Below are 24,364 nucleotides of genomic sequence, written 5' to 3' on the forward strand. Positions count from 1 at the left end.
CGCGCGCGCACGGGGACAGGGACGCGGCGGCCCGTCTGGACGGAAACGCCGGCGCCTCTCCCTGCAGCCCTGCGAGCTGCCGCGGGGCGCGTTGCCGGCCCAGACCCCGGCCCCGGCCAGGGGGCACCCACGGCGGCCCCGCTCCTGCGCCCCGCGTCTGGGGCCGTGGTCTCCCTGCGCCACTGAGCAGGTGCGACCGCGGACCCAGCGAGGCAGCTGTGCCCGGCAGTCACCTCTTGGTTTCTGACGTTATTAATCCGTGTCGAGGGAACAGGTTTGGGAAAGTGGAGGAAATTGGTTGTTTTGGGAAATTGAATTTGTGGTGCTTATGAGAAAGTCGAGTGAAGATGTCGAGTAGGTGATGTCTGCGGCTCAGGGACGAGGTCCAGGTGCGTTCAGAGTCATTGCTGGGTACATCCTGGCTGAGGTCACCCTGGGGAGGCTGCCGGCGGAGAAGCCCAGCTGAGCGCAGACTCAGGTTGGGTAGAGAAAGGTCAAGAGCAGCGGGTACCGGGGGAGTGTAGGGGACCGGGCGCGGGGTCACAGGGAGAGCGGGCAGGAGCGCCAGCCGGGCGAGGGGCCGCGCGGAGTCCGTGCACCTGAGGGCGGGACACTGACGCGAGCCCGGCGGGGGATGGAGAGTGGCAGCGCCACCGTGTGGACAGTCGCCGTCAGAGCACGGAAACGGGGTAGCTGGGGCCGGGGCGTCAGGCGAGGGTTTTTTTAAGATGCTCAGACTTGTGAAATGGAATAATTTGGAATGATGTCTGCCTTTTTTCTTCCATTGGAGAAATACATTTTTCTAGTAGAGGCCAGAGTTTTCATTTTTTTAACTACGTAAAGATGTTCTAAACATAATTTAAGAACACATTTTTAAAAGGTTTTATATCAAATACCTTTCCATCTTCATTTACTTGATACCTTTGCTTAATTATCTGTCAGTAAAGGAGATCACAAAAAAATTCAGTGAAAACTGCAGATTCTTAGGAAATACTAAAGGTGAAAAAGAAATACTAAAGGTGAAAAAGAAGTTAAATTAGGAAAATATTAAAATGTCATGAGTATTTTTTATCGCTATTGCAGATTAGTTAAAGGAGCTTTTTCCTGGCACCCGGATCACAGTAACGTCCTCTGTGGTTCAGTCGCCTCGCACACGTGACGTCGAACGCGGGCCCTCCTGTGCCCCGCGTTGCTCGCGGTGCCGCGCAGCACGTTAACGCTGCCCTGAGGACGCTGCGCACCTCGCCTCGGCTGACGGCGAGGGAGGGCTCTTTCCATCCCTGTGTGAGCCCCTGTTTTCAGAAGAGGGAACTGAAGCTCAGAGTCCATGACAAGTTAAACAGGAAACGGTGGGCAGACCCGAGCAGCATGACGAATCGCCTGTGCATGCCTCCTTCCCAGGGACGCCAGATCAGGCTTGTTTTTGAGGTTTTTGTTTGTTTGCTTTGTTTTGCTTAGCTGTTGGAAAGTCAGTCTTAACTATCGATGACTGAAAAACTGTTTTAAGATATCAAAAGCAATGTCGCAAGAGGCGCTTTGACCTCAGGCGAAGCTCCACCATCTTGCCACGGAAGTTTTCTGTGCCTTGGTTTTGGCTTTTGAGCAGCAATTTCTTTGGACTACCAGTACTAAGAGCGACTCCGTCCCCTGCTACTGCCCTCTCGTCTGTGAAGATGGCGGTGGGCAGCGCTGGGCCGACGGACGCTCGTCCCTTGGCAGCCTTCCACCGAAGACTGAGTGTTGGAGCCGCTCTCTTCCATTTCCGTCGCCAGTGTCCCTGGCCCTGAAGTCATCGCTTCAGAGGTACGAGGCCAGATAAATATTTCCTTGGAGGTTGAAGAGCAGAATGATGAGTGATGGGACTTGGGGACGACTGGCACCAACGAGAAGCCTGGTATCGTCCGGCGCCGTTTTCCATAGTGCTCATCCTCAGCCACTACCTGAAATGGAAACTCTGATGGTTGCAGTCAGGGCCCAGTTAGTAAAACAGTAACCATGCCTGTTATTTTAACAGATAGTAACCACCATGAGGAATTAAACAAATGTTAGAGAACTGAGAAAGTAAAAAAGAAAGAAAGAAAGAACTACATAAACACATACAACACTAACAGTGGTAATCTCCTGACAGCAAGATTACAGCTAATTTTTCTACAAGGATTATTGAAACCAATATTACCACTCATGTTAGCACCTAAAAGTTATGCTGTTTCGCGCCAGTCAGCACATTCAATAGTAGAGACAGAATCTTCTAGAGTGCGGATATGTAATCCCACAGCACATGAGATGTTGCCAGTGGAAAGCACCAGCTCATCATGAAGTTGAAGTGCTGTGACTGACTCCAGCAGCAACCAAGACGCCCTCTGCTTAAAGAGCCCAAGAAAAATGAATTCCCTAGGACGGATGAGTCCTTCACGGCCGTGTCGAAAGTTCCAAGAGAAAGACAAATGTCATAGGATTTAACTTATGTGTGGAATCAAAAGAACAAAATAAAATAGAAATAGACTCATAGATACAGAGGACAAACTGAGCGTTGCCAGATGGGAGGGGGGGTCGAGGGGCTGAGTGAAAAGGGGGCAGGGTTCCAAAGTACGAGTGGCAGTTACCAGTCACGGGGATGCGAGCAGAGCACAGGGGACACAGAGCCAATGAGAGTTCCACTTTATCACGCACACGGATGCTGCGGAGTGATTTCATGGAAGTTAAAAATTTGTAGTGCGTAAAAATCAATCAATTTAAAATTTGGTGAGAAAATTTAACAATGGTTCATTAAAATGTTCAAGATACTGGTTTTAGATGCTGAATATAGAGAAGGAAGACTTTATTCTTGGGAATAAACACTGTAATTCTACCCAAAGAAAATCTTAGAAAATCAAGGGATCGGTGCTCGCGTAAGTTCCCATATCAAAGCCACAAGGACATGCAGATGCAGCCCCAGAATGTGCTGTCAGGGCTCTGGTACTGTACATACCCATCGTCTGCAACCCCAGTGACAACGTACCCATGGCCTTGACCTTGAAAACAAATGGCTGCTGTGAAATGATATGACCAAACCAAGAGGCAGTTCTTAGGGAAAAAAAATGAAACAAAACGAAACAGGACTAAAGTCACGCGTGAGAAGAAGACACGGGAGCTGCTGCAGGACGCTCCGCCACGAAGGGTGCTGCGTGGACACGAGCCTCAAGAATGGGCCCTGGAAACAATTCTCAGTACATCCGGGAACGTGACAGGGGACTGAGTGGACGACTGGCAGCTCACGGACTGCGGATCCCGAATTTGACATGACAGATGACGAGAAAGTACTCAGTCAGTGGTGTCTCTACACAGCGTCCACGGGGCCCCGCACCCACGATCCCCCTCAGCCCTCTATCCACGACTCGTTTTCATCTATTTCAGTAGGAGATGTGTTTTGGGTGGAATAGGGCAAGTAACAGCCACTCTCGGGGATGGGCCTCTGTGGCGGCCAGTTGTTTTCTTGCACGAGTGATCTTGGAGACAAAATAAATTGAGTCTCGAACCAGTCCAGTGACTCTCCGTCCTCCTTTTCCATCAGAAGCTGGTAGTCGCCGAAGCGGACCATGCTCCTGGCTGGCAGGTCCGTCTTGTTCAGGTAGCCCAGCTCCATGTCGCCCACGATCAGACTCGTCTTCTTACTCATGTTTTTAATCTCGAAGGAGAGAACTGAGCTATTGAACATCTTAAACAGTTGCAGAGAAAACTGAACTCGGGACACCTGCTTGTCCTGAAAAGTGTAATGACAGATGCTGGAGTTCCGGCCAAACTTCACCACCTCGCTGGAGGGGAGCTTCTCTCGCATTCCGAGCTTTATGGACTGGAAGGGCCCGCTTTGCCGCGGGCCAGGGTGGAACGCAGTGATCTGGAGACAAGTGACGGTCTCCTCGGTGTCAGCCTCTTCAAAGCTGGACATGCCGCAGGTTCTGACCCGCCTGCAATGAGAAACCACAGGTGAGCTCACGCGCCTGCCGGGCCTTGAGACCTGAGATTCTGACATTCTGGGGAAGTCTTGTGGTAGCTGATTTATTTGGATTTTAAGTTAAGAAAGCAATACTCAGACTACTTTCAGCTCCGTGTGAAACCTGACAGCTCGCCCCGGTAGAGCTGGGGCATCGCCTTTCCTCAACTCCCCGGGTTTCACTCCCAGTTGGACGCTGAGACCATATGATCCGGACAACGACAGGCATGACTGCTGGGAGCCGAACGAGCCCCAGGCCCCTTCTCACGGAGAGAGGCCGACCTGGGCCCGGAGACTGGGGGACAGCTGTACTTTAAAAAGGAAAAGCAGGAGTAAAGTGGCCCTTTGGTTTGAATGCCCTGGGAGAGTATACACGGAAAGAAAACCTACAGCTTTTTAACTGTATTATAGTTAGATGTGTTATGAATTCTGAGACCTGATTTAAAAAATTAAAAAATCATAAGTAATGGCAACATTTACCTTTAGGTCCTCCTTAGATTTCTAGTAGGTAAGTTGCAAAAAAAAAATAGCAAATGCTTTAAAAGGTTATTTTATTCTATAATCTTAAAATGTAGATATTACATACTTAAAAAAAATCTCCTTGAGGCAGTTCTCAGTATCTTAGTCTGTCCTCTCCCTGGAATTACTTATTTCCTGTCAGTGGCTCCTGACGACTGGACAAACGGTCACTGCCCCGTCTTACCCGCTGCACACATGACTCCCTGCCACCAGCTTCTCCGCAAACTATGGCAGTCACCTACAGAGGGTGGAGGCGTGTGTGGGAACCAGCAAGACCCCGGCCTAGAGTCGGGTGCTGGGAGGGGGTTACAGACACTGCGGCCTCCTGAGGGGCAGCACAGGGCACTGCGGGGTCCGCTTGCAAGCCTGGGTGTGTGGACGGGGACCGGGGCCTGGCACCTGAGTAGTTATTACTACTTGCAGAGCTGCAATGTCCCTTCGCAGAGCGGCCCGAGTCACTGACATTTCAGAAAACAGAAAGGACACCGGCAAAACACTAAAGGTTAAAGTTGGTGAGTCTTTTTGAAAAAATCACTAGTGTGCAGGTGCCGAAAAGCGGCCTTTTCAAATCTGTTGGACATAAGTCATCAGAGAAGCAAGAGCCACGAGCTTCCCCAGTGCTCACTGTGGCCACCTTGGGCGAGGGGACCTCACGGCACACTGTACCTCTGGAACCTTAAACAGCCGGCACTTTATATGGGATCAAATATCTCACAAATATTTACAAAATCGGAAGCCATCTGATTTTAATGGAGCAAACTGACGTCTGCGGAGAAGCCAAGCGCTGCCGCGGAGCCTGACGCCGCGTGCGTGACAGAGGAACTGCGGCGGACAGACGCGGCGCAGGGCCCGGCAGCCCGATCGCTGTCAGAGGTGGGTGGCCCCTCCTGCCGGCACCGGCCAGCGCACACTCACCTGGGGGGTCTCCGAGCTAGTTGGGAGGGTCAGACTCGGGGGCGGGCTCCTGACCCCTCTCAAGGGAAGAGGGGTGGTCACGGTGGAGGTGCACCCCAGAACACGCCCACCCGCACCCCAGCCCTGCGAAGCCACTGAGGACGTAGGCCACCCTCGCCGGCTGTGGCGGGCACAAGAGATCTTCGCTAAGCGGAGCCAGGTGTCCACGGCGGTTAGCACAAAGCCTGGGCCCGAGGGTGGCCATGCGTGCCCGGGTGGCTTCTCCGCTTTAAGAGCTTGCTTTTCGAAACCAGGCCGACTGTAAACACGGAGCGGGTTCCGCGTCTCCCTCTAAAAGTTTGGCTCCCCCCAACCCCGGCGCCCCCGCCCCGCGGACGCCCTGCAGACGGGGGTCGCCTTTGCCCGTGCCGGGGGCGAGCCCGTTTCCCGCGCGGGCTCCCCCCGCCCCCCGGCCACCCGCGGGCAGCACTTACGCACGCGGGTCCGGCGCGCGGGTCGTGGGAGCGGCCCCGGGCCCGGAGCACGGAGCAGCCGCGAGCCCTCGCCGCGCCCCCCGGGCCTCGGTGCGTGCGGCCTCCGCAGCCGGGCGCGCGCCGCTGTCTCCGCCCCCCGGACGCCGCTTCCCGCGCCCGGGGCTCGGGGCGGGGACGGCCACCGGGTCGCCGGGTCGCCGCGCGCCCGCGAACCAGCGGCCCCTCCGGGAGGGCGTGACTGGAAAGCGAGCAGAAGCGCTTCGGCGGGAAAGGCGATCCGCGCGCACACCTCGGCCCGGGGCGCGGGCGCGCGAGGCGGGGCGCCGACGCCGCCTCCCGTGTCGCGGGCACGGCCCGTCCCCTGACCGAGGGCCGCACGCGCCGGGAGGGCGCCGCGCGGGCGCGCGGGGGCAGAGGCGGGACCGCGACGCGCTCCGCAGCGCGGCTCTGCGCCCCGCACCCGCGGGCGTCCTCGCCGGACACGCAGCGCCCCGGGTCGCCGGGAACGGCGTGGCGCGCGGCGCGGCGGGAAGCGGCCGAAAGCACGGGGATGTTCCCCCCCAGGGGAGGCGGGCCGCGCGGAGACGGGGCGGCCTGGAGGCGGGAGCGGCCGGCAGGAGAGGGGGGCAGAGAGGCGGGGGTCCGAGCGGGCGGCGACTTCCCAGCCCGCCTGGGGCACCGCCCACCGAATCTGGTCAAGGACAGATGGAAGCCACTCATTTGTCTGTCTTCTGTCCTGACTTCAGGGAAGTGGCTTTTCGGGGTCAGTTTCACTAGCAATAAAACGCTGTTGACCTTTGCCCCTGGTAAAGAGGTTCCGGTGAAGCTTCGAGCCCTCACGATCAGGAATCACAGGCCCGCGAGGCGCAGCTGTTTGTTAGTGGCTCGTTGGCGTTTGTTATTTCCTCCCGAAGCACAGACAGCTGCGCCAGAGGAGCCGGGACCTGAAACCCGAGGCACCGGGCAAGTTCGCGCAGTAAAGCTGGGGCTTCTGATCTCCGACCTTTAAGGTGAAATGAGATGTGAAGATGCTTTATAAACTGCAAAGACTGTTTAGGTAGGTGGTGCTAATAACTATAATAGAGGAAACGCAACAGTCGCTAGAATCCACGGTGCTGTTTTTTTCTGTTTCTCTTACAATGCATTACTTGATTTACTAAATGACCCAAAATGAGACTTTTAGTAAGCCGGATTCTGAATTCTAGATCTCAGTAATGGTTTTCTCCCTCTGACACCTGGTTAAAAATAATGGCCCTACAATGGCTCGTGGGAGCCGACAGCGCAGAGCGCACCCTGGGGCAGTCTCTGCCCCTCCAGGGTGCCCTGCCTGCCTGTTTAACTCACTTGCACCCCGGTGTCCTCGACTTCCTAGAAGGTGACAAAAGGCCCAGGAAACTTCTAAAAGCTTGGAAGGGCCAGAGCCGAAAGGAAGGGTGCTCATTTCTTTCTATAATTTCAATTTATTGAGTTTTCTAAGGATACCTAGAGATTTTTTTAAAAAGCAATTTTAAGTCACTAATAACCAACGCAGGCAAAGTCATTTGTAATATGTGCTTTATTGCATTAGTTTTCTTTTTGCGTAAAACCACTAAAACATTTTTAAATGAAATTATTTTGCAGTTTTACTACGGATTTTACTTGCCCTATTTTTCTAGGTCAAAGTCGAAACAGTAATGATAGTATTTGTGGAAAACCAGGAACACCATTCTTTGATAATCTGAATGTCTTTACTGTTAAGGAACGGGGCAGGCCTTTAATTACGCCGTAAACAGTCAATAATATTGTGGCTTGTGGCATGCGTGGCTGTCACAAACCGGCTGATGAGCACAAAGCTGAAAACAAAGTTTCAGGCCCTCTTATTTGAAAGTTTCATTTTTTAAAAGGAACAAAACTTTTTTTTTTTTGGTCTCATTGTGGCCATATCATTTAACAAACACATTCTTTGATCCAGAAGTGGCAGAAACTTTACTTGCACCCAGAAGTGCCCATTGGCTGCCAACACATCTTAAATCAGAGTGTGGTAAAACTTTCCTGTGAATTTAACAAAGGTTCTGGGTGGCTTTTAAGCTTGGTTAACTTCACCTGATACAGCCACATGCTGTGAGTGTTGCTGGCGCATGTGAAGTAAGCTAACTGCTTTCTGGGAGGTTTTAGGTATTCTTAGTTGTTGATATAAGAAACGTCTAAACCTGTAGAGAATTTCAGTGAGTTTATTTGAGCCAAACAGACAGCAATTGCTGGGAAGCAAAATCTCAACGGAATAGGAAAATGCCCCAGAGAATGCTAGTTTTGCTACTTATTTTATGCAGTAGGATAAAAAGGGGGGACGTCAGGGGCCTTCCACGAAATTCGATGGGAGTAGATTACGGGCGGGGTGGGGGAGTAGGAGAAAGCAAAGCAGGGAGGTCGCTGGGGCTGGATAAAAAGCGAAACAGAGAGACGCATCCTTCCTTTACAGTGTGGGGTGCAGGCCAGTGACCGATGTCTGCAGCAGTGGAGATGGTCTGCACCCTGGGGCAGCTGGCTGCGTGCTCAGGACTCTGGAGGTCACTGACGTTCAGAGTGTGTTACCTCCCATGCTCTCTCAAGGTAAAGACTGACCTTTGTCATGCAGGGGGCGGGGGAGGGGGTGCCCAGAGCGTGGAACAGGACGAGGGAAAGCTGGGGGCACTTCTGCACCGGAGTCGGAGTCGAGCGCCGGGTTAAAGCGAGTCAGGTCCCTATGGAAGAAGCTCCGCTGAGGGACACCCCTGAGGGACACCGTGTGCGGCCTGTGAGGCCTGAGCTGTCTGTGTCTGTGAGGAGAGCCAGGAATGGAGCCGGTCATACTGGTTAACGCCAGAAAAGAATTTGGAGGCGGGAGGCGCAGGTGGGGGAGGGCGTTTGCCATGTGCTCAGATTTTGGCTCCTTGGCCTGCGTTGTGTTGCACACAAGGTGAGCCTAGCTGAAGTGTCTGAGAGAGAGAGGTGTCACCCGGGGCTCCTTCTGTGCAGGGCAGCACGGAAGGCCAGGCTCTAGGGGGAGCGGTCGAAGAAGGGGACATCGGGCCAAGGCGGGTGCCTGGAGGGTGGGGGGACAGGAGGCCATGTGCTCTGTGCTGGGCAGGGTCCCCCACCACCCGCGCAGTGGCAGTCGTGTAAAGCGCTCCCGAGTGTGCACGGAGCCTGTGCATCCGACAGCATGACCAGGTCCCTGATTCGTGTCTTTGAGTTGATTCAAAGGGAGGCTACAGACTGGGCCAGCCCTAGTCACGGGACCCTTGGAAGGGACAGAGCCCTCTAAGAGGTCAGACAGGCCCTGCTGGCCACAGCTGCCCCCAGAGACCCCAGCAAAGAGTTCCAGGCAGCACGTAGGGGCTGAGAGTGTCCCAGCCAACAGCCAGGAAGGAAACGGGACCTGAGTCCGGCAGGTGCATTCTGCCTGTGCCTGAACGGGCCTGGAAAGGGACCCCGAACTCCGGCTGAGGCCCACAGTGCTCTCGGCTCTGAGTGCCCAGGCTCTTTGTTGGTAACAATAAGGGGTGCCGGCTTTGTTTGCTTTGTGTAGCATGCAATCCTTGTCTCCCCTCAATTCTCAAATACTTGCATAATGTCCATCCTGTAGTCATGATGCATTTATAGACACCCTAAATGCACCTTCTTCATACATATCTTACATATGATTCATAGAACGGATTGTTTAATTGATGCTGCTAAGTTTGTGGTGATTCGTGCTGTGACCAGAGGCCGCTGCTAGAGAGTCTTGTCGGCAGAGTGAGGTGGACCCTGGAGAGCCAGCAGAGAGGGGGCAGCACATCTACCTGCCACACGCTCCAAACCCAGTGACTTAGTCTTTCCCTGTCGAATTTAAACTTTGTCATGTGGTACTCCTTATCAGTGTAATTTTCAGGTAAAAAAAAGAAAAAACCCCCAAACCTGCCCTTCTTTAGTGCTATGCGTGAGGGTTCCCATTTCACTTGTTCGCGGTTCACCTTTAAAAGCGGCGAGTTACTAGCGCCCGAGCAGGCAGCGTGTCCGCCCCACCGAGGCGTGAGACGATCCGCACGTTTGACTCGGAGCAGCGATTCGGTTTCACTTGCTCGGGGGCGGAAGACACCGCCTGGGGGTCGCCGAGCGGGGCACGAGCCCCGGCCACCCTGCGTCTCCGGGTCCCCGTGCGTTTGCCGCGCCCTGCTGCCTGCCAACTGGGCGTCCGATTCAGAGAAAGTTCCAGAAGGACATCTGCCCATCATCCCCAGAGAAATATCCCCATTCTCTGCCGCGTGTGTCCCTCGATCAGAGCACGTGATTAATTACGTCGCAAGGGGTTTGGTGGCCGAGAGCTGCTCGCGCCAACACCGGGGCCGCTGAAGAAACACAGCTGGTGGCGAGGACGCGCGGTTTCTGTCGCCCCGGGGGTCATGTGGCGGGGTTCTCCGACCCCCTCCCCCGACTCACCTCACCGGGATCATGAGAAGCATAATTCTGCTTTCCGCCACGGGCCGCGCTCGGCCGCGCCGCACCTGTGCGCGCCCCGCGGCCTCGCTCGCCCCGCGCCTGGCTTTCAGCAAGGCGTGTTCACAAGGGCGTGACACGGGGCTCCGCGCACGGCTCCGCTGTCACTATCTTGAAATTTTTAATACTTTTTGGAGAAGAGCCAGCCCTGGCCTCAGAGGGCAGCTTCGTCCCGGTTTCCCTGCCGCCGCGCGCACCGTCTGCGGCTTGGCGGGTGCCAGGCCCCCCGCTCGGGGCGCACGGCCTTGCTCCGCCGCCCCCCGCGCTCGGGCTGCCACTGAGTCTCTGCGGCTGCCTCTGTCGCTCCCGCCTCCCACGCAGGCCTGGGACTCTGCCTCGAAGTACTGCTCCCCCTTCCTTTTTAGCGCCCCTGCCCGGACCACCCTGGTGGCCCTCCCGCGCGCCCCCCTCACTCGGCCTCGGCTTCCAGCGTCCGCCACCGCGGTCCCTCCCAATCCAGCCTTCCGGCCGCCGCGAGTGTTCTCCCTCAAACATCGTGCTTCCAGGGCCGTGGGTGCTCCTGGGGCCCCTGGTCAGAGCAGACGGGCCCCAAAGGCGTCGCGACGCCTCCGAGCCGCGTGTCCCAGGGAGGACGGGCCGAGTCAGTGCCTGCTCGATCGGAAATGTTATATTATTCCTTTACCTCCTTAAACCTCCGCTTGAATTCTACTTCCTCTGTAGAATTTTCTCCTAATATTAAGTAGTTTATATGCTTGAAAGTTTTTCTTTTTCATATTTCTTTACAGTAAAAACGTGAAGATATTGAAATTAAACATTTTCATTTTCTCTGGCTATAGACGCTAAATATTAAATTCTTACATATTGAGTTATACAAGTATCATGAATTCATAATTGGTTAGGAAAACAAAAAATAAATTATATATTTTTATGATTAACTATTAAACATAATAAAATTTTATGGAAAATACACTTCTCGATGAGATTTATGGGGGTTTAAAAAGTCCCTTCGTGGGTGCATGTGACCGGTAGCCAGAATGAAACGGCGGTCCACACTCAGGCTCGCACAGAAAAGAGAAACTCCGCAGAAGGAAGTGGAAATGGACAGAGTTTCGTCACAGCAATGTCCTTTGGTCGTTCTAGTTTCTAAGGTCATCTGTTAAGAATTACAGAGTAAACGATTTTCTCAAAGTCCATGTGGTCTAATGCTGAGTACCGCATTTAGTACTTTAGCAATAGTATAAGTACTGGGTAGATGGATACTTGAGTATTTCCTTTTTCGATGTTGTTGGGAAGCAGAGTTGGAACCCCTCCGATGAGCCAAAGGATTTGTTACCCAGTAATTTCGGCCCTGGGGAAACATACCAAACAGGCTTTCCCAAGACTTACCAAATGGCCACACAAAACCTCTGCCCCTTCGCCTGAGAAAATTACTGTTGACATCCATAACTTGTCCAGTAAAACGTGCTCAGACATTTACAAGTCTTCTCAGGTGCTTTTGACTTTGGGGGGGGGGTGAGATTTGGAGCTGCAGGCCTGGATTATTCACCTGAAGGCCCCGGCCCACCACGCCGGTCCTCCTCGCCTAGCCAGCCGGCCTAGCGAGGTCTTCCACGAGAAAAACACTAACTTCACTTTTCAATTTAAATACCCCTGGCACTGTCTGTACGCTTGTGCCAAGAAGCTCTCTTGCACTGAACAGACCCCTGACATGAGTTCTCTTCTGATAATACGTTAAACAATGTCCCCTCTGTTGTTTCTTACTGACATTGTCTTTCCTCAGGACTGACTCTCCATTCTGACTTAGTCCAAATAAGGAGTTTAACTACACTTTCTTGAAGAGAGGGAATTTTCTGCAGGAATCAACTCCCACAATGCTTTTCTCCCAGCAGGTCCTAGAAGGCGTGTCTTCTGGGAACACCCGGACTGTCTCCATGCATTGCACAACCGTCTGAGACTGGCCGTTTTTCTTTCAGATTCCTACTTCCTGAAACCGAGCCCGTTTAGGAGAAACAGTGCATTTCTGGGAGGTTGCACTACAATGAACTTTCCAGAGTGTTTTCCTCTTCAAGATAAAGGTGAGTATCAGCCTTTAAATGACAAAACATGGTAGACAGGGGTACAAAAGATGACATAATGTATATGATATGCAAACTATGGATTTTAGGTGGCACATTCTGGACTTTGAAAATTGGGGATATATGCTTAGTTTAATGTGAATTGAAAATATAATTAGTTTATAAAAATCTATGACTTCATGGGTATTATGGCTCAGAAAGATGTTAAGTAAAAAGAAAGTGAGCCAATTTACTATTGATTAGAAATAAATGATTAAATAAATACTATTAGAGGTAACATGCAGATGTGGCAAACATTGTGATGGTGACATGTAAATGGCTAAAGTTTGGGAAACACCGCACTCATGTGTTTGAGGGGTGGGCATTTTCTGAGCCAGTGCAGTGTCTTTGACTTTCACTAGTCCTTGGTTCCAGAGCTCAGTCGATAATACAATCTGTTGGATTTCTAATTATAGATGTAGGAAGTATTTGACAGATAAAGAAACATTGTATCAAACTGTCCTCAGGCCACAGTGCTTCGCGTGTCCTAGTGAATCGTGGCGAAACCGGAGGGACGCGGAAGGTAGCGAGTATCTTTGAATGACAGTCACAGAGAAGGTGGGAGATCCCCAAGTGAACATTACAGCTCCGTTCTGCCCGTTTCAGACAGGAGTTTCTGAACAGCGGCCAAGGGGGGGTGGGGTGAGGACTTAAACGGCATCTAGGTCAAGGGCCATAAATGTGTCACGACATCTGCCAATAGTCATTAAAAATGGTCATATTGGTCATTTCTTTTTGGGAATCTACTCTAGGGAGGAAATGATTCTAAACATGAGGGAAATTCACAAAGAGGTTCACCACAAAGATATTTTTAATAACAAAGAAGTGCAAGCATTCTAATAGAGGAGAAAGGTGAAGTGAATTATGGCCTAGCCATAGGAAGAGGTGGGGTTGGGACAGTGCTAGCTCAGGAAGTGCTCGGTGACAGACACAGCCGGGGTCAGTTACTGCTGTGCTCACAATTGGCGTAGATAAACATTCATGACTATTCTAAAAGTAGTCATTGTGTTATGGTGGTACATTGTTTCCTTCCCTTCCTTTTCTCTATTTATACATATATAATTATATATATATAACTATTTTTTTTAATGGGGGTGTTTGTATTTTTATCGTTGCATGAAAGGGATTCTGGATATTAATTCTTTATTAGCTGTATGATTTGTAAATATTTTTCTCATTCCATGGGTTTCTTTTTCATTCTTGAATGTGTCCTTTGAAACACAGAACTTTATCATTTTGATGTAGTCCAAGTTATCTGTTCTTTTGTTGCCTGTGATTTTGGTGTCATATCCAAGAAAACATTGCAAAATCCAATATCATGAATATTCCCTCCTATGTTTTCTTCTAAAAATTTAAGAGTTTTAGCTCATATGCTTTTGAGTTAATTTTTGTTTATGGTATAAGGTAAGGGTTCAACTTTATTCTTTTGCACATGGATATCCAATTTTCATGGCACCATTTATTTCCCCATTGAATGGCCTTGGCACCTGTCGAAAATCATTTGACTGCAAATGCGAGGGCTCATTTCTGGGCCCTGTGTTCTCTCTCATCGGTCTGTGAGTCTGACTTTATGCTGGCACTTTATGACTTTATGACTGTAGCTTTGTAGTAAGTTTTGAAACCAGGATGTGTGAAATTTCTAATTTTGTTCTTTTAAAAGATTGTTTTGGCTGTTTAGCATCTCTTGAGATATCCTATAAATTTAAGGATGGATTTTTTTTCTGTTTCTGGGAAAAAGGTCATTGGTCTTCAACGACTTTCTTTTACATAGTTGCTATCAAAGTGTATGAACAATTTTATGTTCTGGTTTTTCCTACGTAACATTATAATGTATTTATCCCATTAAAAATAAACATTACTTCTTTTATTCAAAAACTTCATAAATGTATTTTAGAATAACTACATAACTGAAAATGTACAAAATGGATGTATAATTGAAATATTAGAAAACATTTATGCCCCAAACGATGTGACCACAAATATAAAAATGAAAGGTTTGATTCAAGATATGTCAGAGTATTAGGATGCAGTATATACACCGAATAGAAAGGAATGACAATTGCATTCGTTTTAAAACTGGCAAGATACATACTTACATTACTTTTGACCATCTCTAGCTCTGGAATTGATTTATCTGCTCAGCAAACGTCACCAAGTCTCTGTAGTTCCCATGCTCGGAACCGGGTGTGAATTAGATGCGGTTTTAGGGAGCAAACAGCACAGGTTAGGGCGAGTCCAGACTGTGTCCTGAGCTTCCGCTTTCTTTGTTTAAACTCTGCATTGTCCCTGTGCGGAAGCGGGTGAGCCCCACGCAGAGACACCAAGCCAGGGAGCCCTGCCGCGCCCTCCCCGCCGCGGGGACGCTGGACCGAGGGGCAGGCGCGGAGGCAAGGGCAGGTCGTCTGCGGGCGCAGCTCCGGCCCCTCGCTGCGCGATGGGCGCCTTTGGCTCTGGGGACGCAGCACAGGAGACGGGAGAAGGAACAGCGACTGTGCCGTGAGCAGGAAGGCTGTGACAGCAATGAATTCTGCCAGCTAAGCGTCCAGAAAGACGTTACAGAAGCGGCATGATGATGTTAAGACTTGAGAGCAGGATTTCATTAGCTAAAAGGTGAGAAGCACAGCATTCATTCGTTGATTGATTGATTCATTCATTCAAAATCCATTCGTGGGTTCGCAAACGCGCACTGAGCTGCGCGCTGGAGGTCTCAGAGCCGCAGCGAGACGCTGCGCACCCTCGGCAGTCGGCCTCTGGGGAGGCGTGTCAGGAGGTCACCGTGTCAGCTCGTGCCAAGCCGCACCGCGGGTCGCAAAGAAAGGGCCCTGTGCTCCGCGCGGGGCCGGGTCGCGGGCCGGGTCCAGATCCTGGCCTCGTCCCTCCGCGACAGCGACCCAGCGGACACGGAGAGGGACGGTGCTGCCTTTAAGAAGCCATCTGGCAGCACGTGAAGGGTACAGTGCGGGGACCGGGAAAGAGACGAGGGGCAGGGAAGGGTCTCGAGAGGCTGAGGGTCGGACGTGGGCCGGAGGGCGCCTGGGACAGGCAGCGACGCAGACATGGAGGCGCGGAAACCACGTTTGCCCGGGAAGCCGGTGGGGTGGGCCGGGCCGACCGCGGGATGTGCAGAGGATAGGCCGCGAGCCGAGGCGGCAGCCCGGAGGCGCCGTTGGCAGATGGAGGGCCCCGCAGCATTTCGGGGACAGACGGCGCCCCTCTGAGTCCCCAGTGTCTCTTTCCGTCGCTCTCAAACATTCTAGTAGCGTAATAGAGTTTTTTCCCCCAAGTGGTTTAAGTACGCACTGCAATGCTAACATTCTCCATCGATGGTACCAATGTAGTTTTTATCATTGCTGTATTGAAACAGCACAGATTTTGAGGCAATAGCTTAGTGATTATTCTTCTATCATGAAATCCAAAAGAATTAATGGGTTTTTACTGAACTGGAGTTCAAAGAAGATTATTGGTCAGGTAAATAATATGCACCACGATTTTGATATTTCACAAAAGTTTTCCATTTCCTTTGGTCATTACTAAGTCTTGTGATTTATTTATATATTTTTCGTTCTGTTGAGTGCCACCTTTTTTTCATAAATTAGTAAAAATATGCATCTAGTTAAGTGTTCCCTCTCATGCCTGTGCTGCTATGTGTCACCAGAAGGGGGCAGCAGTGAAGCACCAGACACGATCAGACGTACCGGCCCTTCGCAGAACCGCAGTTAGGGCTGTGCCGCGCAGGGCGCAGGCTGATGTCTGAATTACCGCGTTCGTTTCTGAGCCAGAGACTGTGACATTCGCACAGAACTTTCAGGAAACCTGATGACTTCCTTATCATGTAATAAGGTGATAAATTTGTGGAAATTTTTGTTAAGACGGATGAGGACTGACACCGAGATTTCTGAAGTTTCCATCAGTTTGAGGTAAAAGGTTAGAAATGGAATTAAAAGTAAGCCTGTCGTGCCACTTCCAGAAGAGAGGCAAAGAACTTACTAGTTTACAGAGACAGTGAAAAGCATCTCATCTTTGAACGTCACAGATATTCCTGACATAAAAAGGATATTTGCAACTTATTAATTACACTAAGCGATGCATAGGATTTAGCAACTAAGACGGGTTGCCTGGAACCAGCGGATTCCTCCTGTAAATACGTAACAACGGATACTTTTTAAGTACCTCATATGTGCCAGGAATTATTCCAGGTGCAGAATATTCCAGGCTTATTGGGAAAACAAAACAGTCACATTCCCTGCTCTGCTGGAGTTTTTATTGTCGTGGGAAAGATACACATCGTAAAAACCACAGTTGACTCACTAGCGAAGAGGCGGGGCAGTGACAGCCTCATGGGCCGCGGTACGGCGCACAGCCACCCGCCGTGGGGCCGACCCCTGCCGGCCACCGACTGCCCAGCTCCCCCCTCCCCGCCCCCACCCCCGCACAGGGGTGCGCGCTGGCTTCGGTGCCGAACCCGGCGGGACTCTGTGGCCTGTAGGTGGCGACCTTGGATCGGAAGGAGTCCGCGCTCCCGGAGCGGCTAGGGGGACGTCCGACGGGGCGGGCTGTGAGAGCCCCGAGCCCAACGGCCCCGGGTGACCCAGCCGCCCTCCCTCTGCCGTGAGTCTTTCCTGAGCTTTGCAGTTTGGAAAAATAAATAAGTAAAATCAAACCAGACAAATAACAAATCCAGGCCTTTGACTTGACTCCATCTCTCATAACTGTTGCGTCTACTTTGGTTCAGTGCTGTTTCTGTAGTGCCTAGAATAGTCTGGCACATAGTAGGTACTCAGTAGATATTCACTGAATGAGCGAATAGGCGAATGAATCAAAAATTCAGGTTTTATTTGGTCCTTTTAGACACAGCATCCCCAGCAGAAAAGTAATCAGATGAGCAGGCACATTCTGTGGGGATAAATGAGGAAGTACCCCAGAAAGTGGAAAATAGGGTCATTAACAGAAAGTAAAATGGGGTTCCGGCAGACGTCTTCAGCACCGAATCGGGGAGGACGGACAGGCATGCCCGAGCTACCTTCGGAAGGACGAATGCTAACGTGTGAAAAAAAGCTTTGCGCCAAAGCCACTGAATCTCCTTGAGTCTCATTCACCTATTTTGTAAGTTGGGATGACCGAAACGTAATAAATGAAACTTAGCTCAATATAATGTTTAACAACTTTATTGAGAAATAATTTACATACCATAGACTTTACTCATTCTAAGTGCATAGTTAATTTTTTTAGTCAATTTACTGAGTTGTGCAAGTATCACTAAAATCCAGTTTTAGAACATTTAGTCACCCAAATATGATCCCTTACGTGCATTTACATTTAATCCTGGTTCCCATTCACATCCCCATTGAATCTACTTTTTAGCCCTCTTGATTTGCCTTTTCTTAAAATTTCTTATAAATAGAATCGCAAACGATGTGGTCTTCTGTGACTGGGTCCTTTCACTTAGCACGTTTGTGAGGTTCCCGTTGTAGCCCCTTTCTCTCTGGCACCACACTCCCCTGGCCGGGGAGACCACACTTTGCTCCTCTGTTCGGCGGCTGACAGACACTGGGGTGGTTTCTACTTTTTTGGCTATTGTAAATAATGCTGCAGAGAACATTTACGGGCAAGGCTTTGGGTAGACATATATATATTTTTTTCTCTTGGGCAAATACCTAGGAGTGGAATTATGGGTTTTTATGGTAAATGTATGTTTAACTTTTTAAGAAATGGCCAAACTGTTTTCCCAAAGGGGCTGCACCATTTCACACCCACCACCAGAGAATGAGGCCCCCGCTCCTCCGTATCCTTGCCCACTTGTTCACTGTGGTGAATAGAATAGTAGAAAAAAATCACTTGTGTTTACGAATGCTAATGAAATGGCTAAGATATGGTTGGGATCATTTAAAAACTTTGGAATGGAATTCATAAAAGTTGAAAAGAGGCAAAAAAACTTCCTGCCATCATTCTAATCTTATTAAAGCTTTTTTTTTTTTAAGTTTCTCTTCTATTAAAAATTTTTCATATCCCTTTCAGTGGTATACAGGGGTGTCTTGTACTGATTCATTAGAGCCAATTATTAAATTTTCAGGAATTTCGTGAGCCATTTGTCAAACACAACCATCATTAAAAATTAGATATACAAACTTTAATAAATTATTTGAAGATAAAACTCATTTTATGAAACTTTACTATTACCTGTGCTTTTGAAGTTATTCGCGCCTAATGCATTCGCGTGGTGGGCACGTGACTAGGTGTTTCTTTCTGACCCCCGCTCAGGGACCTCACGCTGACCACCTGAAACAGCCCTGGCAGCAGCATCCACGCCACGGGAATCGACACCCCGGATCCTGGAGGGCTGGTTGTCAGACGTTACCAGCCCTAAATTTATCCTGCTGGCCTTTTTTATTGTTTATAAAAGGTGTAGACGATTTTGGAGAGGATGAATTGGAAAAAATAGATAACTTTTTTTACTTCTTAATTTGATCTTTAATAGTATATCAAAATTGTACTAGAACATATACAGTCCATGCAAACATTCACATTTTTTAGGTGGGTTCGTACATAATGGTCTCTTATGCTCCTACAATCTCGGCTGTAGCTGTGTTTATTCTGAAAGGGCTCTCTCTTCTTTTATCTCTTAGGTTTTCCTGAAAGCAAATCCATTGGCCTTCTCAAATAACTACCATTTTACAAATTACTGTTTTTAAACATTGCATGCTTATTTATTCCTTCTGCTTCCCTAAGAGTTAGTTTGTTGCTCCCTTTTCGCTTCTTAAGATGAAAGTACAGGTTATACTTTTTTGTTGTTATTATAAAAGACTAATAATCTATGGATCTTCTTCTGAGTGTAGTTTTGGTTGCACCCTTAAGTTGAGAAATGTGTTGGAAAATGACTTGTGAGCGCTATCGAAATTTCCAAGTGGGCCGAGTATAAATTTTAATTTTTTTGTTAATAATTTAGAGCTTTTTTATGGATTATGGTCAAATAATTTTTTTCTTTGGGGGATTTGTGAAGTTTCTTTTGGGCCTACTATAACATTACATTTTGTAAATGTTTGGTAGTAAGAGAAGGTTTTCTTCTTTGAAATTAATAAGCAATTTTAGGATGTATTTTATTCTTAAGTATTTGAGTGTTTTTTTTTTCCTAAGAAGACAATTTTTGAGTAAAAATATCATGAACAATTATAAATTTACCCAACTCTCTACACCCTCCCTACCTCGCTTAAATTAGACACGCGGCAGAAAGGTAACAGTGACCAGACACCCGGGAAGAGGCGTGGGGGAGAACAGGAAAGGCGCTCGGAGAAGGCGCACCGCGGGCACGCGCGTGCTGACGCCGGCCGAGTGCACTTAGGCATAGCGGGATTAGGGTGACGGCGCGAAAACTCGGCACGCTTTCCTCCCGGTGTTCGAAGTGGCCAACGTGACCCACGGCAGGAGAAACGAGGGGCCACCTGCCTCACAGCATAGTCGCCTGAGAAGGGCAGGCGACTAATGCCGGCCACGCAGGAGGGGTGCGACAACGTCGAGGCTGCTTGACTCCAATTTCCATTGCACCTTCCATAAGGCCTTTCTGACATATGCTCGTGGACAGAATCAAGTCAGGAACACTATTGTGAAACGCACTTGAACTTGCTCACACCGTCGACAATATGTGGAATTATAATGAGACACACGGATGTGTCTGGAAGCATCACTGCCAGGGCGGAGAACGATGACCCTGTGAAGAGGGGCCTGGGTCAGGTGGGCTGCACACGCTGGAACAGATCACGGGGTCTGGTTCTGGGTTTCCTTGAGTGAAGGCAAAAAGGGACACTAGGAGGAGGTCTAGATCCCCATAATCTAATAAAAAGAGAAGTATCCAGTTGATGTGCAAATCAGAGTCTCCTGCTTTAATCTTAGGAGAATTTACCATGTAGGACTTTAAGTAACCAAGCAGTACGATGGACATCTTCCACAGTGATTTTTCTGATTATTATTTTTTAGATTATAATTTATTATTTCAAAGTTAAACCAATTTTTTTACAAATTAATTATCATAAAATACGAAAAACAAATAAAATCGGTTTTGTTTATAGCATAGCACTTTCCTTTTAAAAATAATCTGAGCGTTAGTAAGGGCGGACCGTCAGGAGGAAGACGGACTTGTCTTGCCACTCTTCGTTTTTAACAAAAACGTCGCATTTATTTTCTGCACCGTTGTATACCGTGTGCTGTTTTCTGTGTTTTATCGAAATCGAATACCGGATCGTGCATCTGCTGGCAGCTGGGTCTGTCTCCGCGGTCGTTTCTGTCTGCAGGAGCCGCGCGGGCGAGCGTTTACTGTCTCCCGTGATGCGGGAAAGGAAAAAGGCCTGTGACGCCGCCGAGTCCCCGGCCCCTGCGCGCGGGTCGAGCCCCGCACGGAACCGCGGGGCACAGGGCGCAGCTGGTGCTCGTCGAAGGTCCCAAATGCCCGGACGTCGTTCGCTGTAGTCCTAGTGGGACAGCTTGGGACAGTCACTTAGGAAGACGCGCGGTCAGCGTGATGTCTCCTCCTCGCGCGTCCGGAGTCCGCGGGGGGGAGTTGGGGGGGCGGGGAGGCGACGCTAACGAAGCGCACGTGCGCACGCCCCCCCCCCACCCCGCACCCCGGCCCTGGCCGCGCACAGCGGGGCGCCGGCCGGCCCTGCGGGAGGACGAGGAGCGGGGGCGCCGGGCCCGCCCCGTGCGCGCGCGAAGCCGCCGAACAAGCCGAGCGTTTCGGGGTCCGCGGGGACCCCGTCCCCTGACCGGAAGCTCCCCCAGACCCACGCGGGGCGCGGAGTCACGCGCAGCCTTGTAACCAGCATTTCGCGGCTCGGGCCTCGCGCTTTTGTTGGCCGCGGCGTGTGTGTCCCGTCCGTTTGGAAGGGCTCGTGTGCAGGGACCAGGGGCGCCATGCATGTTCATGCGGCGGGGCTCTCTCCAGGCCCCGGGGGACAAAGCCCGAAGCCGGCGTTTCTCAGCAGGCCGCGGGGGGTGGGGCCGGGGTGGGGTGGGGTGGGGTGTGCGCACGCGCGCGGGGTGGGGGGGCGGGGTGTGTGTGCGCGGAGGGGGTTTGTGCGGGAGGGTGTGCTGGGGCGCAGGGGGCTTTACAGCCGGGGGACCGCGAACAGCCAGCCCCCTCCGCCGCTGGGTAGGCCTTGCCTTTTCCTCAAGTTCCCCAATTGTCGCTCGTGACAAGGGTGTCATTAGGTGATGGCTTCTTTTGGCCATTTTCAGATAAAGATAATTTCCTTAACTTCCATTTTATTTGACAATAAGCAGTTTGGGAGAGAAAGGAAGTGCTTCAGTAGTTTATGGATTAGGGTTTTGTCACTTCAAAGGCATCTTTGATCTAAAAATATGTGCTGTACCAAATTCATTATGTCTTTCCTTAAAGAGCTTTTAAATTTATTGATCTTCTCCTCAATTATTCTCCTTTTACCATCCAATCACGATGCATGAGCCGGCAGGGTTGGGGGGGCCAAGGTTGGGGGGCAGAGGCAGCCACCGCTCCTCCCGGGGCCATTAGAGGGAACACAACAGGTGCTTTTGTTTGCGGCCCGCCTCCTGGCCCTGCGCACAAAGGCCTCTGCTGCTGAGCGCTGGCGGAGGGTGTTAGACAGGGCAGAGCAGGACTATAATCGGTGTTGCAGCCTAATAGAGATTTTAAAAAAAAAAGCCACAACTGGTAAAAAATTGGTGCCTGAATTGTTTCCACCCCGCCTCTGCCTCCGAGTCCGGGGCTCTAGGGGTCCACTGCGGGGAGAGAGCCGGGGCTCCATTGCTGACCAGCGATCAAGTGTCCCCTGGAAGCTCGTCACATGGCGCCCAGGCTCAGCTTGCTGAAGTTCTCGTAACTGGATCATGGGAAGTCACGGGGAGCAGAAAATGGGACCTGAGAATCCACGTGCGGGAGTCTGCTCCGCGACAGCGCCAGACAGAGGCAGGCTCTGCGCTGCCCCTCTCTGCCTGGCTCAGTGTGGTTGTTCTGGGCAACTTTACATGGAATTGTATTTTAAAGACTTAGGACAAAGGGTAGCTAGTCTGTGTCCGGATTATCACAGTTAACCTCTGTCTCCTAAAATTCCAAGTATAATAACATCCACTTAGGACAGAAAGCTGATCGCTGCATCTAGGAAAAGGGATCCTAATGTGGTTCTCCTCCTCCTCCTCCTCCTTTTTCTTCTTCGTGTAAATGTATTATTTTATTAGCCTCTTAACAGACTATTTTATAATTTAGAGGCATTCAGATGCTTTCGATAACTAGCAAGTTCATGATTACAAGACACAATTTCAAAGTATATACATTATAGGAAATATGTTACTTTAAAGCATGACCTTAGGTTCCTAAAAGCAATTAAATTGTTTCTTTTGAAAAGCCAGTTTTCTGACTCCCCGGACACTCATGGAGCATGCTGTCTTTGATTCTGAAAAACTAGTTGAGAGCTCGGGGCTGCCGCAGACCCTCAGCACCCGCGCCGTGACGCGGGTTGCAGCAGCCTTCACGCCAGGCGGCGGCACTTCCCACCTGTTGGGTCATTCCGTTCTCCCAAGAGGTGGAAGCTACATCAGCTTTGTTTCACAGACCAAGGACCTGCGGGGCACAGAGGTGAGGTAGCGTGCCCCCTCCCTGGGACGTGGTAGGGCCACACGCAGGGACTTTGGTCTGAAGCCTCCATCGTCAATGCCAGGGCCTAGGAGCCAGCGGCCGGGGCACGTCCGAGGGTCCCCTCCTGCGTCCCCTTGGTGCTGAGCAAGCAAACGTGCCTTGTCGCCTCCCCTCCCATCCTCCAGCTCCATGGTCGGTCCTGGCCGCTTGCTCTGCACCATCCAAGGAGGGTTGTGAGAGCCCGCGGGACGGGAGAGCGCCTGAGGGAGGGCAGGGACGCCTCCGGCCGCGCCGCCCGGCAGCCCTCCTGCCTGCCCAGGGGACCGGCCACCGGCTGCCGAGTCTGAGAGGCTGCGGCAGTAGGGTTCACGGTCCATCGTGCCGTCTCCTCAGGGGACCCGTCCCTTCATTAAAGGTCTCCGGCATCGTTTCTCCTGACGTGTTTTAACCAGGAAACCTCGACTTCAACTCCCTTGCGATACCACTTGGGAGGAGGAAAGTGGGCTTTGCGGAGGCCCATTTTGGGGAGAAGGCTCTGTTCTGTCTTAGAGTTCACAGTCTTTGTGACAGGCGAACGCACGGTGTACACTGGCCACCCCAGCCCCATGGGCCTCCTTGCAGAGACGTAAACACCCTTCTCACAGAGGTCGCCCTGAGCACGGCCGAGGAGCCTCTGCTCGGCCACATCCCCTCTGCTCGCCGTGGGGAGCAGGCTGCGAGCCACGTTCCCTGTCGAGGGACGAGGAGGCCGCACCAGCCCCGGGGCTGCAGGCCAGGCTGATCCGGCCCCGAACACAAGCGCTTCTGCCTGGGTTTGGCCGGGCCGTGCGCCAGCCGCCCAGCCCTGCTCTTTCTTCCCGTTAATTGGCCGAGACCACCAGAATTTGGAGGACACAGATGTCACTGATGGTTTTGCTAGAAGCACATTCACGCCCATCTGTTGCCGCCTCGAAGGCTGTTCATATACCCACAGGCCTTCATTTAATTCTTGTCAGAAAGCAATGCAAATCCAGTTTACCTCGGAGGTCGCAGCCGGGACTTATGCCGATGAACCCCTGCGATTCGCACGCGCGAGCCAGGGGCGCTGAGAGGGCCTCTCACGCGGCCGCGTGCTGACGGGGCCGCCCGCCTTCCCCGCGGCTCTGCGCCCCGGGTTCCTCCGGGTGTTCACACGGCGGTGGCAGTTGGTGTGCCCGGCTTTAGAAAAAGGAGGAAAACATCTAATCTTTAAACTGAAGTCCCTTCCTGCATAAGAGGTCAAAGAGAAAGGGAGGAAGCCTAGCGAAGGGCGCCGCTGTCTTCGATGGTGCGAGGGGCCGGG

At 51.2% G+C, this 24,364-nt stretch overlaps 2 protein-coding genes across 12 annotated transcripts in view; one reads left to right on the forward strand and one right to left on the reverse strand.

The window, feature by feature from the left end:
* Positions 1 to 864: 864 nt before the first annotated feature.
* Positions 865 to 6,434, reverse strand: TIFA (TRAF interacting protein with forkhead associated domain). Of its 3 annotated transcripts, none has more exons than XM_036233380.1 (2): positions 5,882 to 6,434; positions 865 to 3,944 (listed from the first exon to the last, which is right to left on the reverse strand). In XM_036233380.1, exon 2 carries the CDS (start codon positions 3,923 to 3,925, stop codon positions 3,356 to 3,358), a length of 570 nt encoding a protein of 189 aa, XP_036089273.1. In that variant the 5' UTR covers positions 3,926 to 3,944; positions 5,882 to 6,434; the 3' UTR covers positions 865 to 3,355. The 3 variants fall into 3 exon arrangements, with proteins under 3 accessions (XP_036089273.1, XP_016000340.2, XP_016000339.2); XM_016144854.2 differs by having other exon boundaries at positions 5,878 to 6,005; XM_016144853.2 differs by lacking the exon at positions 5,882 to 6,434 and adding an exon at positions 5,405 to 5,804.
* A 72-nt stretch (positions 6,435 to 6,506) lies between these two features.
* Positions 6,507 to 24,364, forward strand: part of ALPK1 (alpha kinase 1) — a 51,311-nt gene continuing 33,453 nt past the window's right edge. For 7 of the 9 annotated variants that reach the window (XR_004954811.1, XR_004954810.1, XR_004954812.1 and 4 more), the window contains exons 1-3: positions 6,507 to 6,934; positions 8,336 to 8,466; positions 12,306 to 12,407. Coding sequence is in view for 5 of the 9 variants with exons in the window: in XM_036233373.1 (XP_036089266.1) it covers positions 6,906 to 6,934; positions 8,336 to 8,466; positions 12,306 to 12,407 (262 nt within the window). In the remaining 4 variants the exon portion in view is untranslated. Of the gene's footprint in view, positions 6,935 to 8,335; positions 8,467 to 10,407; positions 12,408 to 24,364 lie in introns of those variants that run through there. The other 2 variants (XM_036233376.1, XM_036233377.1) reach the window with 2 other exon arrangements.

Source organism: Rousettus aegyptiacus, unplaced genomic scaffold (genome assembly GCF_014176215.1).
Source record: "Rousettus aegyptiacus isolate mRouAeg1 unplaced genomic scaffold, mRouAeg1.p scaffold_m13_p_16, whole genome shotgun sequence".
Lineage (NCBI taxonomy): Eukaryota > Metazoa > Chordata > Mammalia > Chiroptera > Pteropodidae > Rousettus > Rousettus aegyptiacus.

What these genes read in the sequence shown, in the direction of transcription:
- TIFA (XM_036233380.1), bottom strand. Translation starts at nt 3,925, where the DNA reads ATGTCCAGCTTTGAAGAGGCTGACACCGAGGAGACCGTCACTTGTCTC.